This window comes from Bos mutus, chromosome 12 (genome assembly GCF_027580195.1).
Source record: "Bos mutus isolate GX-2022 chromosome 12, NWIPB_WYAK_1.1, whole genome shotgun sequence".
Classification (NCBI taxonomy): domain Eukaryota; kingdom Metazoa; phylum Chordata; class Mammalia; order Artiodactyla; family Bovidae; genus Bos; species Bos mutus.
Window position 1 is genome coordinate 80,106,193 of NC_091628.1, and position 15,396 is coordinate 80,121,588.

At 50.9% G+C, this 15,396-nt stretch overlaps 2 protein-coding genes across 10 annotated transcripts in view; one reads left to right on the forward strand and one right to left on the reverse strand.

Annotated features, from left to right (window-relative positions):
- GGACT (gamma-glutamylamine cyclotransferase) overlaps window positions 1–1,369 on the forward strand; it is a 49,005-nt gene extending 47,636 nt beyond the window's left edge. For all 6 annotated transcript variants that reach the window (XM_070380779.1, XM_070380780.1, XM_070380777.1 and 3 more), the window contains 2 exons: window positions 326–479; window positions 832–1,369. In XM_070380779.1, coding sequence (XP_070236880.1) covers window positions 415–479; window positions 832–1,273 — 507 coding nt within the window. In that variant the 5' untranslated portion in view covers window positions 326–414 and the 3' untranslated portion in view covers window positions 1,274–1,369. The remainder of the gene's footprint in view (window positions 1–325; window positions 480–831) is intronic.
- Window positions 1,370–2,963: 1,594 nt separating this feature from the next.
- The window catches only part of PCCA (propionyl-CoA carboxylase subunit alpha), a 360,537-nt gene continuing 348,104 nt past the window's right edge, over window positions 2,964–15,396 (reverse strand). For all 4 annotated transcript variants that reach the window (XM_005899258.3, XM_005899256.3, XM_070380776.1 and 1 more), the window contains 2 exons: window positions 6,422–6,499; window positions 2,964–3,308 (listed from right to left, as the gene is read on the reverse strand). In XM_005899258.3, coding sequence (XP_005899320.1) covers window positions 3,240–3,308; window positions 6,422–6,499 — 147 coding nt within the window. In that variant the 3' untranslated portion in view covers window positions 2,964–3,239. The remainder of the gene's footprint in view (window positions 3,309–6,421; window positions 6,500–15,396) is intronic.

Below are 15,396 nucleotides of genomic sequence, written 5' to 3' on the forward strand. Positions count from 1 at the left end.
GAGATGGGGCGAGGCCCGGAGCCCTAGACCGGCTCCTGTTTGCTGGGAAGAAAGCCCCGTCCTGCTTGTTCAGTGTGACTTCCCCAAGGGCCTCCCAGCCACATGGCTGGTGGCAGGGCCCACCTGGCACATCGGGACTGAGTCCTGCAGTGTTTGGCGGGTTGGGGGCGAGCGGGTCGTCGAGGTGCCAGCCTCAGAGGAGGGGCCCGGTCACTGAACTTCCCCATTTCTGCGTGAGTCCCTTATGCCCGATCACTTTTGGTCTATTATGTAATGGAGTCGGCCCAGATCCAGGAGCAGGTAAATACGTACCTTCTCATTGCAGCCGAGGCCACTGTGCTGAGTCCCAGGCCGGCATCCTTAACCTTGGGGGCCCTTAAGAAGGAAGGAACACTGAGAGGTGCGGTTAACGTCATGCCCGGGCCAGAATGTAAATGGAGCACTACTGAAACCGGAGCTCCCTGTGGTACCGATGACAGGTGATTATTACATACAGGTGTACATACACATACATGCATGTGCCGTGTATATACCCCTGTAGATGTATGTGCAAATAAGCACAGCACATACATATCTCCGTCTATATGTGTGTGTGTATATATCTGCTTATTATTTGTTTTTCTGTAATATTTGTGTCAAGTCCTTTTATTGAAAACTAACTTCAGGAAACTGCAGCCCTACACGGCCTGAGCCCCAAACATCCTGTCTCCTCCCAAAGTCTGGTCTCAAAGCTGGCCCTGCCTCCCGGACCCTGTCCGTGAAGGGCGGCCGCTGGGGAGCGGGGCCGGCTGCACCCACCCGTGACCTGTCCGCCGTCCCCTCTGCCCGCAGCTCCGGCCGCCTGGCCCCCGTGTTCGTGTACGGGACGCTGAAGACGGGCCAGCCCAACCACCGGGTCCTGCTGGACGGTGCCCATGGGCGCGCGGCCTTCCGGGGCCGGGCCCGCACGCTGGAGCCCTACCCGCTGGTGATCGCGGGTGAGCACAACATCCCGCGGCTGCTGAACCTGCCGGGCCGCGGACACCGTGTGTTCGGTGAGGTCTACGAGGTGGACGAACGGATGCTGCGCTTCCTGGACGAGTTCGAGAGCTGCCCCGACATGTACCAGCGCACCCGCCTGCACGTGGCCCTGGAGGGCGCACGCGTGCCCCTGGAGTGCTTCGTCTACACCACGGCTACCTACCCGCCAGAGTGGGTCCACCTGCCGTACCTTGACGATTACGACTCGCAGGGGAAGCACGGGCTCCGCTACAACCCGCGGGAAAACAGATGAGCCCAGCGGGCGAGGGAGGCCGGGGACCAGCCCAGAAGGGCCACGCTCGCTGAACGAGGGCGCGATAACACCCCTGGAAACCGGTACTTGAAACAAACACTCGATCTGTCGGGGGTGGGCGGGGGAGAACACCTCTTTTTCAGTGGCAGCCGATTTCCCAAATAATTTGGAGGTACTGATAACAAGGCTGTTCCTGAAATCTGTCTCACTATGCTGCTTTCTTGCTTGCTGCTTAAAGAGCATCTTGGGTTTGAATGTACTGGATGAGAAAAACTCAGGACTTTAATTCCCCTAAATGACATTTGAAAACTCATGTTATCATGCTTTTCTGATTATGCTGGGTTTTTCTTTTTCCTTGCTCTGCTTTGCTTTAATCTGAAGATAACATTTAAAATGAGTATCAAGCCTGTGTGACTGCTAGATTTTAACAGCCCTGCTGTATTCATCCTGACCTGTAGCACTGAGAAAAGAAAAAATTTTAAGCTGATTTAAGACATCTCAATGTAATAAAAGAACCTCAAGAAACACATGCTGTATTTTAGAGTTCTTTTCAATATATATGACACCATTCTTTATAATTTTTTAGATCAAGCTTATACAGAGATGATTAAAGATCATATCAAGTGAGAAACTGAATATAAAGTACTGGCGCTGCTGCCGGCCCTCTCTCTGAGTCCGTCTGGTGGTCTAGCAGACGACCTCCTGGTCTAGCACAATAACAAGCACGCACTTGCTGGCAGGGCAGCTGAACAGCCCGATTTCAGAGAGGCTCACTGGGGCCCTGCCCCAGAAGGGAGAGGGGGACGAGCTTTTCAGAGAAGCAGCAACGCATTAGTAATTTGTTCTTCAGGCCTGACAAAAAGCTTGGCTTCCAAATACAAACAGCACTTAAAATAATTTTAGCACAGCACGAAGTACCAATTACTACCCACCTCCATCTGATACTCTGTCAGGGTGGCCTCAAGGCCGTGCACGACTCTGCCTCTGCTCACTCACCAGCAAGTAGGAAGTGCATCCTGAGAATTCCAGACCCTGATGAAGATGCAGCTGCTGGTCTGGGTAGCCTCGTTCTCCGTCGGGAGAGCTTGCTCACGCGTCGACTTAATAGTAGACTGAGATGGCTTACTGCATCTGCTTCAGAAGCATGACTGTTATTTTTAACCCTTTTTTCGTAATTGGAAACTCGCTTCACAAAAACACAACAAAGGCGAGGATGGGAATCTGTTGCTGGGTTCTGCAGCCCCACCACCACCACTGGGCCCTGGGAACCCTGACTGGCGCCCATGCTGGTGCCCTGGGAGGGTTGGGGGGTCACACCTGCAGGCTCAGGGGACCCACACTCACTGGCAGACCACCATGAATGCTGTCTGGGCTTCCGGAGATCATGACCAGCCAACCACAAGCGGGGCTCGGGGCCTCAAGATCATGACCAGCCAACCACAAGCGGGGCTCAGGGCCTCAAGATCATGACCAGCCAACCACAAGCGGGACTCAGGGCCTCAAGCAGGATGAAGCAGGTAATGAGATTACAAGGTGGCAAACGCTCATTTAATGAAACTGAAGGCAAAGAACTGGGATTTATATACATTTTTAAAAAGCATCCTGATGAAATGCTGGTATTTCAAAGCGCACTGGCACAGCCCATAGCCTCTTCTGTACACTGTCTTCATGCAAAAAAAGGGCAAACTAGTATTAGACAGGTGCTGTTTTATTGATTTCATTTGGGCACTAGGAAATCTCACAGCAGAAGTACAAATCATATGTACCAGTATTTATATCAATAAAAATTTCCATTGCTGATTTTTTTGGCAGAACGTTGGTTTTGACTATATGTAGAGTAAATATGACCATGTAAAATCTGCCGCACAGGGGTGTTCCTGCCGAACGCCTGAATAAATTGAGTGTGAAAGAATAATAATACAAATGGCTAATTAAATTGGGTGATGACTGAAAGGCTATAAATACTTCATTCCAGTTCCACGAGCAGGTCTCCTTCTCCAACTGTGTCTCCAGCTTTACAATGTACCGATTTCACCTTGAATTTAAAAAAGAAAAAAAAAGAAGAGGGAAGATAAAGAATTACTAAGCAAACCAGGAAGAAGCAGTCTTGTCCGGTTCTGGAAGGGAAGGTGCAGCCGGGCAGGCGCTGGAGTGCAGGCAGGAGGCTGGCGGCGGGGGCCCGTCGAGGGGACCTCACTGAGGGCGTCCTCGTGTGGTGGGGCTGGCCCTCGCCCCTCCTTATCCTTTCGGCTCCTAGAAGCCGCTGCTCCCCGTGTTGCTGCGGTCCTCTGCACCCGGTGCCCCAGGGTCGAGACCGGCGGGATGACGCTGGGTGAGTCTCTGCCCCCACCTCCGGTCTCTCACAGGTTCAGGTTTGGAGAAATGCTCCCTCACGGTTAATGGTAGGAAAAAAGAAAACCAAAACCAAACCCCACACACAATTATCCAAGAGTCAGAACGGGTATTAATCAACAGCAGAAGCGCCCGGGCCTGATCCGAAGCGTCCTGTGAAGGGAAATGAAGTTCTCAGAACGGGGGCCAAACCCTATGGCTTCCACGACATCACCTCCGTGCCCCGATTTCTCCTGATTTCAGTCAGCTTTTGCTTTCCCAAATTTGTGTTCACAGTTAAAACTAGAGACAGCCCACTTGACTTGGCGGTTCTTGCCTGGACGTGAGAATGAATTAGGTTAGAAGTAGGCATGAGGTTAGAACTCACTGGCCGTCTGGGCAAGTGGCAAAATGGCCAGAGCTGTGGGTTGGGTGCCCTGGCCTTCCGTGGTGAGAGTGGCCTTCATCCCGAGTTCCAGCCTGGGCCTCTCGGGAAGAAGAGAACCTACGTAGCGACACTTGGAAGGCCTCGTTCCACGGGGCTGTTTGCAATGAAGTGGCTGCTTTTTTTCAATAACCTCAGATATGCAGGTGACACCACCCTTATGGCAGAAAGCGAAGAACTAAAGAGCCTCTTGATGAAAGAAGAGACTGAAAAAACTGCCTTAAAGCTCAACATTCAGAAAACTAAGATCATGGCATCCAGTCCCATCACTTCATGGGAAATAGATGTGGAAACAGTGGAAACGGTGACAGACTTTATTTTCTTGGGCTCCAAAATCATGGCAGATCATGACTGCAGCTATGAAATTAAAAGACACTTGCTCCTTGGAAGAAAAGCTCTGACCAACCTAAACAGCTTATTAAAAAGCAGAGACATTACTTTGCCAACAAAGGTCCGTCTAGTCAAGGCTATGGTTTTTCCAGTAGTCATGTATGGATGTGAGAGTTGGACTGTAAAGAAAGCTGAGAGCCGAACAATTGATGCTTTTGAACTGTGGTGTTGGAGAAGACTCTTGAGAGTCCCTTGGACTGCAAGGAGATCCAACCAGTCCATTCTGAAGGAGATCAGTCCTGGGTGTTCATTGGAAGGACTGATGCTGAAGCTGAAACTGCAGTACTTTGGCCACCTCACGTGAAGAGCTGACTCATTTGAAAAGACCCTGATGCTGGCAGGGATTGAGGGCAGGAGGAGAAGGGGATGACAGAGGATGAGATGGTTGGATGGCACCACCGACTCAATGGACATGAGTTTGAGCAAGCTCCAGGAGTTGGTGATGGACAGGGAGGCCTGGCGTGCTGCAGTCCATGGGGTCACAAAGAGTCGGACATGAGTGAACGACTAAACTGAACTGGCTGCTTTCTAAGGTCTGGAGCCTCTGGTGTTTTGACGGGCGGTGTCCATCATAATGCTGTGACTCCAGAGTAGAGGGCCTGCTTCCACTGTGAACCGGGCCCCGGGAGGAAAACTGGCCTCTCAGAGCAAGAACCACCAGCCCCACGCAGGCTCGGGCCCGCTCCTCCGCCCTGGGGGGCAGGACTGAGCGGACAGGGCAGGGCTAACGTGCAGGTTTATCTAGAGCCCCTCAGCACCCTGACGGCAGCTGGGACTCCCTGTGAGACTCTGGGCCCTGAAGACATCAACCACGTGCATGGACAGGCTCCTGGCTCCCTGAGGGAGCTAAGGCCACATTCATTTTAGGATCAGATCCCCAACCTGGCACACTAGCCCTTGGCATGCATCAGACACATATTCTGGGTCCCCCAAATGAGGTCAGGTTCTCATCACGAAGGGAAATCTCGTGACAACAATGCAGCGTAAATGTCAACTAATCCCAAGGAACGCACAAAACAATTTTTACAGGAGCACAAACCAACACGTTCTCGTTCACTTCTTAGAAAGGAATCAGGTATGGCAAGCAGGATTCCCCTGGAGCTCAGATCGCACCAGTCTCTTCTCCCTAAACTGGGAGGAGACTGGGAGCGGTTGTTCGAGGCCCCCTCCAGCTGGGCCCGGTGCCAGGCCTCTGTCCTCCTGGCTGGGGTGGGACTGGGCGTCCCCCTTGGCCTGGTCCCTGAACACGGGTTTCACTTGCTCTGCGGGAGGCAGACAGAGGCCGTGTCTGACGCCAACTCCACGGGCAGCCGACAGCACCTCTCTGCCAGGACACCCACTGTGCCCGAGGCTCCAGCGCCCTTTCTGGGAGTGACCACAGCGCAGAACACGGCCAGTCTACACTGCTGTCCCCACACACAAGCCACGCCTCGCTCCACTGTGCGGTGCTTCCAAAGCAAAACACCCTTCAGGAAAGCATCATTCTGCTACAAACGGTGCCTTTCAAGTCAGGAAGAATGATGAAGTTATGCTTAAAAGGACTTTTCTATCTTCTTCGACAGAAAGTACATTTAAGAAGTTTTACTTTTCACAAATCTCAGTAATACATGTCTCTCCTTTGCTCCCCTCCCTGAATCATGAAGTCCCACGTGTGTATGTGGCCTTTCAGCTCCTCTTGATCTAAAACTGAATTGTTCTCTTTGTGGGGAAATGATCTGGAAGAGTTGCATTAATTTCTGCAGTCTCTCAAAACCATCTCCTGCTGGGTCACCTACGTCTCAGATAACTCACTGCCTCTAAGACAGACGTAAACATTAAAAATTAAAGACCCCTTAATTTGAAAGACATTAAGGTGAAGAACAACTGTTCTTCAACCCACCCCCTCCCGCACCGGGAGTCGCACAGACTCTCCCAGGCCCGACGTCTAGGACTCCAAGGTGGAGGCTCCGCTTGCCGTCAAGGTGCGGCCCTTGGGGACGTACCTTGCCAGTCTTCCCGGCCGTCATACTGTTCTGCATCTTCATGGCTTCAATCACACAGATTTCCTGACCTTCTGCTACCTGGAAAACGCACAAAGAGTGGGCAGGCGTGTGAAAAGCATTCGAATTTCGCAACAACGTTCAAGAGGGAGGCTGTTGAGAGAGTCTTCGTCAAAGCTCTGAAATACAATCTCAACGGCAGCAAGAATCTCTTAGTACTTGGGAATTCCCTGGTGGTCCAGGGGTTACCATTCTGCGCTTTCACTGCCAAGGACCCTGGGTTCCATCCCTGGTCAGGGAACTAAGATCCCACAAGCCATGCAGCCAAAAAAACAAACAAAAGTAGCCTCTGATACTTTATATTCCAAGCACATCTTTGGGGGACCGCAGACAAAGGCCCTTCCCTTGTTAAGTTGTCATCTGAAAACCATCCCTGACAACTGGAGGTTTTGGATGCTGCTGGTGGGGCCTTCCCCGGGGAACCTCTGAATCAACTTCTGCCAAAGAGATGTGGCAGAAACAGAATGTCTTCCGCTTAATCTAAGTGTCCAGAATTAGCACATGTCTACAGACAGAAAGACCTGTGGTTTCCAGCGGCGGGGAGGGGAGTGCATGCGGATGGGTACAGGGTTCTTCTGGGGGTGACGAAGCGTTCTAAGGTTGACTATGGTGACGGCCGCACGATTGTGTGAAGAGACCAAACGACTGAGGTGCACACCTTACCGGGTGATTGCATTGTATGTGAACTTCGTCCTGGTAAAGCTGTTATCAAAAGGCAGGCTTTCTGTCTGGAGCCCTGGGAACCAGAGCCAAGCATCCAGGTCACAGGGACACCGTCCCAGCCTTTGCAAGACAAGCAGGTGGCTCCCGGGAGGGAGTCACTCCTCCAGGGAATGACCCCTAGCGCCCTGTCCCCTCCTTGCAAGGGGCACTGACTGTTGTTTGCCAGTGGGTGTGGGGGAAATCCAGGCAGGGCTGCCATATAAACCCCTGGGGCTCAACCTGGCCCTCCCACCCAGGCCTCAGGGTGAACAAGGGCCCTTCTGGGTCTTCTTTCTCTTGACGGGACAGTACCAGGAGCCAGGCTACATTCTCCTCGTCTCTTTGTGGAAAGAGCCCACCGTCTTCAAAATCAGAGAGCTGAACCTTCCGGGGCACCCGGCTCTCTGGGGGGCTGCTGGATGCCGGCGCCCATCCCGCGCGGCAGAAATGCCTGAGAATGTTCCTTCCCCGAAACCCCCTGACGATCTCCGAGCCCCCGCGGCCCTCCCCCCCGCCACCCCACCCCCGAGCCCGCGCGGCCCCCCGCGCGGCACAGGCTGTCTCGCTGGCACCGGTGCTGCCTGAGCCCGCGTGCTCCTCTCCTCTGCCGGTCGGGCGGCGGGCTGCTGCTTCCTGGCACGGGAAATGTGGGAGGAGAGGGGATGCCAAGCTTGGTGGCTGGCACGGAGGCTGGAAAGCCAGGCGGACACGCGGTGCCCGCGGCCCTCCGTGACCCACCAGCGCCTGCCTTCCAGAGAGCCGAGAGCCGACTGCGGGGTCCGTCCTCACCACGTGGGGGGTGTCAGAACGGCCAGCCCGAGAGGCGACACCTCAGAGCCTTTTTCTCTCTTTTCAGAGGCAGGAGGAACCCGGCGAGATGGGAGGAGCCCCGCTCGCATGCCCAGCGGGCCCAGACCACGGCTCTCAGAGGCAGCGCGTCCAGGGCTGGCAGCACACGGCAGCATTCCCATCCAGGACGCGCGTTCCGCCCTCAGGGCCTGCGGAACTTTCTGGAAAGTGGATCTGAAATTCGGCAATGGAAGTTCCGTCTAAAAAATTGTGATGGGTTCTCCACCTCCGGGCTCCGGGAGCTCCTTCCTCACAGAGGGAGCCGCGGGCGCTTGCATAGCACCCTCGCCCAGCTGAGCTTCCTCGCTGGTGTCTGAGTGCCTAGAGCCCGCCTCTCTGTCCTCAGCCCCACGGGCATCTCTCGGAGGGCACCAGCGTGCCCCTCCGGCAGCTGCTTGGCACTGCCGGCCAGACAGAGCCCCTCACCGCTGCTCTACAGGATCTTCCAGAAAGTGAACTCGCGGTTAATGTGACTGTGAAAAAGACACGAATGAACCTGGGAGATTTCCGGTGGTCACCCAGGGGGCGGAGCCCAGACTGCCCACGACGATGCCCAGAAGAAACGCGTAGAAGGGCGGGGCGAGGACCGGCCACAGCCCCAGTCCAGCTCAAGCCGGCTACGCTGGAGGTGCAAGCAGAGCCTTGAAGCCTGGCGGCAGTGGAGATGGCCAGAAGCTTCTGGGACTCCAGTGACCTGCCGGTCCCAGCAGCTCTGTGTGCCAGCAGCCAAGGAGGGGACGTACAGGCAGCTGCGAGGGGTGGGTCCCCAATCACACACCAGAAAAACACAACCTCTGATCCAGCAGAGATGCTCGGGAGAGGTGGGCAGGTCCCCTAGCGAGAACCACGCCTTCTCCCAGGTCGTGTCTCTCGATCGACTATGAAAAAGAAACCAATGAACCTGGGAGGTTTCCAATGGTCACCCAGGGGCAGAGACCAGACTGACAAGGACGCCCAGAAGAGTTGCTTAGAAGGGCTTCAGAGAAAGTGCCCGCGGATCGGAGTGCCGCCCTGCCTCGGGGCCCTCCAGACTCCCTCTTTCTTCTCATCCTGTCTGCGCTCCCTCCTTCTTCCCCCACCTCTGCTGGTCTCGACTTGTGTCATCTGGTGGAACTTTAATTCATGTCTCCTTCTGCGCTCACTCATTCACGCACAACAATCTGCTCTGTGGTTTGCTTTCTGCTCCTTGGTCCCTAAAAGAGGAAAAAAACTCTGGGATAAGTTGTTCCCTGATGCTCCACCAAACAGTGAGACGCGGTGCGGTCAGCAGAATCGTGTTATGCACGCACGCACGCACGGCACGCAACCGTCTAGACGCCCGTGAACCTGACCTAAATTCACGCTATTTCATCCCTCACCACTCTGAGGCAGGGAAGCGAACACAGTACAGGCCGGATGTCAAAGAACAGACCGGGGCTGGGACTGTGGCTACTCCCCCGACCTTGGGGGCCCACGGGGTCCAGCGCCAACAATCACCCGGGCGGTAGGACACAGGCCTCAACAATCTGGAAGCTTCCTTGTCCAGGGTGTCCTTTCCTTGTCCAGGGGTGCCTTCCTTGTGCCTTCCTTGTCCAGGGGTGCCTTTCCCCCTCCCCTCCCCGACCTCCAGGAGCAATGGAACACCGCCCACATCTCCCCCCTGTGCTCGGAAAGCCGGCTTTAAGCTGGCTGAGCAGAGAGGGCGCTCGACGGCCGAGTCTCCACCCGACAGCGCGCACGCGGGGCCAGGGCCACCGCGGGGTTTGCGGGCGCACACTTCCCCGACACGCCGGTGGATCATCTGATAACAGACTTAGTGATTGTGACAGGACGTCTCCAATGTCGGGCTTACAAAATGGTCACAAGCCTCATGCAAGTCTTTTTGATAAACCTACTCAGCCTGATGTACTTGGCCGCTCCCTGTCTAATTGGTGTAAAGTTTGGAGGTCTGAATCCCGTATCTTTCATCCGGCTTATTGCGTCCTCTCCTTTGACACGGGGTCAGGGTTCACATTCGCATCCGATTATCAGAGCGCACTCATTAGGCGGGAGCCTGCCTTGCTCCGAAATGAGTAAGCCGCGGAGAAACCTCGGCCCATTTACTCGGCAGATTTTAACATGTTTGGGAGGCCTGAATGTCACCCAGCACCGCTCTGGGCTGAAGAGTTTCAGACATCTCCAGCTGATGATTAATTGTGAGTGATGGGAAATAAAATCCAGTAAAGCCAGCTGCTTGCCATGGTCGGCAAAATGACTCTAATGGATATAGGCTGCCAATTTTCCAGTTTTACTGGCAAGTCTTCCAAGTGTAATTAAGGGAAGTTATAAATGATATGGAAATCTATCAAGTTCCATTTATTTTCAGAGGACTCTTTCCCCAGAGACTTTTATCTTCAAGCTTATAGTCGGCTTTGTTGTGCTAATGATTTAAACCACTTCTTATTTCTGATTAAAGCCCCCAATATCCTTCCACCGGGTTTGCTTTACTCCTTCCCCAGAGACAAAAGACACAGAACCTTCTCCAGCACGTGTCCCTCTGGGACACTGCTCTGGCCTGAACGCATTTGGCAACTTGTATCGTTCCAATTGCAAAGGCAAGGAGAAAGCTCCAAGAAGGTGCAGTGGGAGAAAGAGAGGAGAAACAGGGGAGAAAGAGCTCCTCCAAACATAAAAGGAAGCTCCCTCCCGCAACCCCAAGTCCAGACTTGAAAGCTGCGCTCAGGACCAGACATTCATCAGAAGGTGCTGTAGCTCACTAATGTTATTTGATTTGGAATAAAAGCATGAAAATGATGGCAAAGGCCTAAAATTGGAGATGTGAAGGATGACTGCACAGTATTCCATTTCTCAATTTCATCCTTCAGAGCCACAAAATGGGGGTGACACAGTGACGGGATGAAATTTACAGTAACAGCTGTGGTCTTTCCACACAAGGGAGGCCCTTCTAATGGGCTGAGGTCTGTTTTGAACAGACGGGGAGTAACAAAACAAGGCTTCCTATTAAGAGTGTGCAGTCATATTTCTGATGAAGAAAAGGATGGTGGGAGTCGGATTTCCTTTAAGACAGTCCCTACCCTCTTCTGTCGTCCACAACCAGGGCTGTTTTAAGGCGTTATCCTGGAAATAGAGGAAAGAGGCCACAAATGGCGTGGAGGGCTCCCCCCACCCCCCACAGGCCTGCTCTCTAGCATCTCTAGGATGCATGGGGAACTGCGCCAGTGGCATATGGCTTTCTACTGCGCTGAACATTCAGACAAAAGACAGGTTCATCAGTCATTGGAGTATCTGGATAAAAAATTAGCTCCTGATGGATGGTATTTTGAGCTTACCTGCTGCTAGTACATTACCAGAGAAACACAGGTTTTGAAACCCACATGACATTAGAAACTGCAGACCATGAAATACGACACGTGCAGGAGCACATAATGTACGCCAAATTATACAAAATAATAAATAAGCTGTTTAAGCCCTCTGCCTAAAACTGGGCCCGCTGCAAGGAACCCTGGGTCACTTCTACGCAGGCCAATTAATGCACAGCATCTGCTGTATAGAAGCAGGGCACGAAGCACTTCCGAATGATTTCAGCAATTAAAAGAAAAGTGTTTCCTGCCTGTTCAGACAGCAACTGTTTCAATGCAAGAGTGAGCACCAAATCACTGCATGCAGCTGAAAAATTAAATCCCTTTTTTTGGGGGGGGGGCTTGAGGGGGGAAAGAAGGTTGGGTGGGAAGAAGAATTTTTATGGAAAAGGGAGCCTTCTTTTGTTGTCCTACGTTCTGTGTTTTTCTGCCAAATTAGACAGAAGGCTCGGAGGGCTCAGCGGCCCGCCCTGGTCTCCCCTTCTGCTGTGCTGGGCCACCCGAAAGCGGGGATCAGTGTCAACCCTGCTGCCGACTCCACAAAAGTGAAAATCCTTCAATTACGGTTTTAAAGGCTGTGCGACTGAGAACACAGGTGCCTGAATGCGGTGCATTTTGAGGCCCTTAGATCTGAAGACAGACGCAGTTAACAGCTACAAGCAAAAGGCATCTCAGATTTGGTTAAAAGGCAATGCGAGGATCTGATTATAATAACTTCCTCTTTCTGAGCTGCTAAGATAGGCTGGGTAATATCCCCTGATATTTCCCGAAGAAGAGACGTGCATTCACATCCCAAGATCTTCATGTAAAGAGGGTGGGAGAAGAGACCCCGGGAGACCGGGCAGTGTTTAAACAGTGATGGAAGGAACCATCATCGGATTACAAAGAAAGAGCAGGCAGGCGATGGAAACGATGCCAAAGCCCTTATCTGTAGCGTGAGGCCTGCTTTACTGGGTCTGGGCACCCAAGACTCCCTCAGGAGGCTGCTGCGGGGAGAGGCACTGGCCCAGCCTGGCACTCCTGGGGCCCCAGGTGCCCCCTCACCCTCCCACCTGAGGCTGCCATCCTGACCTGGACGTGAGCTGGGCATCAAAGTGGGGAGCTGAGAGTCTGGGGCAAGAATACAGAGAGGCGGCCAGTACAAAACACATCCAGCTTTTCAGGAAATTCCTTAAAATGAAGAGAATTACTACTTCCCACCACCCCAAAGTGAACTCAAAACTGGAGTCAGAACCTCTAAGTTACAAAGAGAACCAGTTAAAACTGATGTCACTGATGGTACCTTTAACAAATCACTCTGAATTCTCAATCTATGTGAAGTATGTTGCTTTAAAGGACTCTGTGAGACAATGACCTTTTAAAATTTATTATTGTTACTATTATTTTTAGCAAAATGGCAAGAGAAGATATTTGGAATCTCCTTAAGATTGGGAACTGTCATCTTCAAAAATGTTTAAAACAAAGAAAACATGTTGCCTCACCCCAAGGAGATCATCCCTTGAAAAATAAAATCAGACGCCAACCTGCAGACATGCCTACAATATCTGATTGGTCCACAGAAATACTTCATTTTATATTGATCCTTGTCAAGTTAAAACTGTAAAAACTCCCCAACTGTTACCACCAACAAAAACTCATCATTAACAGTCAAAAATAAATGTCATCTGGAGAAGACAGAAAGGCCAAATTCAGGATGGCCATTCCTCTGAAGAAGGCAGGGCAGGAATTCTGCTGGGCAGAGGCCACAGGGCACGTTCTCCGTATCGGCCATTTTTTGTTAAATAAGTAAAATCTGAAGGAAAATACGGTGAAGGTGAGCAGAGAGCATATGAGTGCGTGTATTATTATACTCTGCAATGTTCTCTATGTCTGTAGTATTTCATAATTTAAGGTTTAAAAATGTTCCAGAATGAACGCACGAAGCTATACCTGCCTTGGAATACAGCCAGGTGTGGGCCAAACACTGGCAGTTTACCCAATACACTGAATAACCACCGCTATGTAAACGTGGAAACAACGACGGCAATTATTTCAGGATTGGAAATCCCAGAAACTGGAGACTCTATCCAACATCCAGGCCCGGTCCTCTGCCAGAGAGATGTAGCTCTCAGCACTGGGCTGCGTGAGGACGAAGTCAACCCCACCCAGCCCTTCTCCTGTGGGAGACCTGCAGGCAGAGGCGGCCTCACAGACGAAGAGGAAGGTCTCCTGGCAGGTTCATTCGAGACTTCCTTCAGTCTGCAGTAAGCGCAGTCACAGGTGGTTCAGGGACGCCGGGGTCTCTGAGCGCCATGCGCATGCGTGTCTCCAGGGCAGTGGCCGTCCCCACCCACCCCCGCCCCCCAGAGGAGCACGTGCTCGGAGGAGTCAACCAGCGTGAGTCCTGGGGGATCCGCCTACTACTGATTCCACACTTTATGTTCTCCTTGTGCACTTTATAGAATATACCTTTTTTTTTTTTTTGGCCCAAGATAATTGTTCATGAGAGCGGCAATCTCCAACAGCTAAGTACCCTCCTGCTAACAGTCAGTTTCATTCCAAAGTGGATCTTCCTCATCTCAGCCCCAATGAACCACTCCAAACTCTTGTCTTGCCAATACTGAACAGGCTAAGTGGTTAAAAAAAGCAGCAACAGGTACTTAATACCGATCTATGATTTTACCTGGTCTGACAAACTAGTAACTTACAAAATAATAATTAAGAAAGACGGAAATGTAAATGGGTATACAGCCTGCTTCTGGTTCATGTCTCACAGTTTGTGATGTATTAGACGGGTATTCTTTTTTTTTCTTGTAATTTCCCATTTTATTTACGTATAACTGCATACATTACTGTATAAATTTAAGGTATACAGCAAAATGAGTTGAAGTTCATATATCATGAAACGACTATACCACAATAAGTTAATATCCATCAAACTAGATGAGCATTTCTGATGCAAATCTGAGATGACTGTAGAATCTAAACAGAACTAGAATCTTACTTAAATGCAATATTAAAATATCCCCGTGGGTTGCCTCATTTTTATTGTTTCTGATATCAAAATCAAAATGAAAATTGTACCACAAATTCAGCAGCACTAAGTCTAATGCTGGGGGAAAAAATGTATTCAGCATCATTCTGAAAGAATATGTATTTTTAATATTTTTGTTCAAGAAATCATAAAGACAGTAGTTTAAAAACTTAAAACAAGTTATCTTTTAAATGTCAGCTTTGATTATAGAAGTGCCCCTGGTTTATGATATTGTTAAATGTATAGAAAAGTAGGTATTTTTCAAAATGAAAAATCAGTTATTTTAAGATTGTTTTCAGAAGGAAGATGAAAAAGGCACATAGGAAAGGCATATAAAAGTCACTCTGGCAACTGTTTTCTGAATTAAATGTGTGATTCTAGCTGTACCCAATCCACCCTGACTTCATGCTTATATGCATTCTACCACTTATGAACTAGCATTCCCTCCCAACATATTCAAAAAGGTTATTACACAATCATTTAAAAACTGATTTCCTACCACATTTAATGTTAAACAGCATGTAACAGACACTGAAAAAGTACTAGCGACTTTTGCTGTGTGAACTTAAAATGAGCACTGAAGAGTAAAACCCAGCCTCTGTGCTGGGGATGTGGGGTAGGGGGGTGGGCAGGGCGAGTCCTCGCCCCACTGAGCTCTCTGACCACCTCTAAACGGCCCGACCAGCTCTAAAGGGCCACCTTGGGTCATTTTGTCCTGAGGCCCTTATGCTCTTTTAAAACTCTTTACTTTGCAGAACAGATTTGCCCTTTATTACCTATGTGACACGCTACAGTACCAGGCCCACCATTCCAAGACGCATCAGATTTTACTTACACTAAATATAAAAATTACAGATAGCTGGCATTTGAACTATACGAAATAACATTACAAAGAAAAGCAGAATACAGGTAGGCCCTTCCTTGTTCTCAGTGTTTTCCTTGCAAATACGCAGGATGACTAATTCCACTATCTTTCTACTGATAAGAGGGGAACCCCAGCCAAGTTATTGTTACCG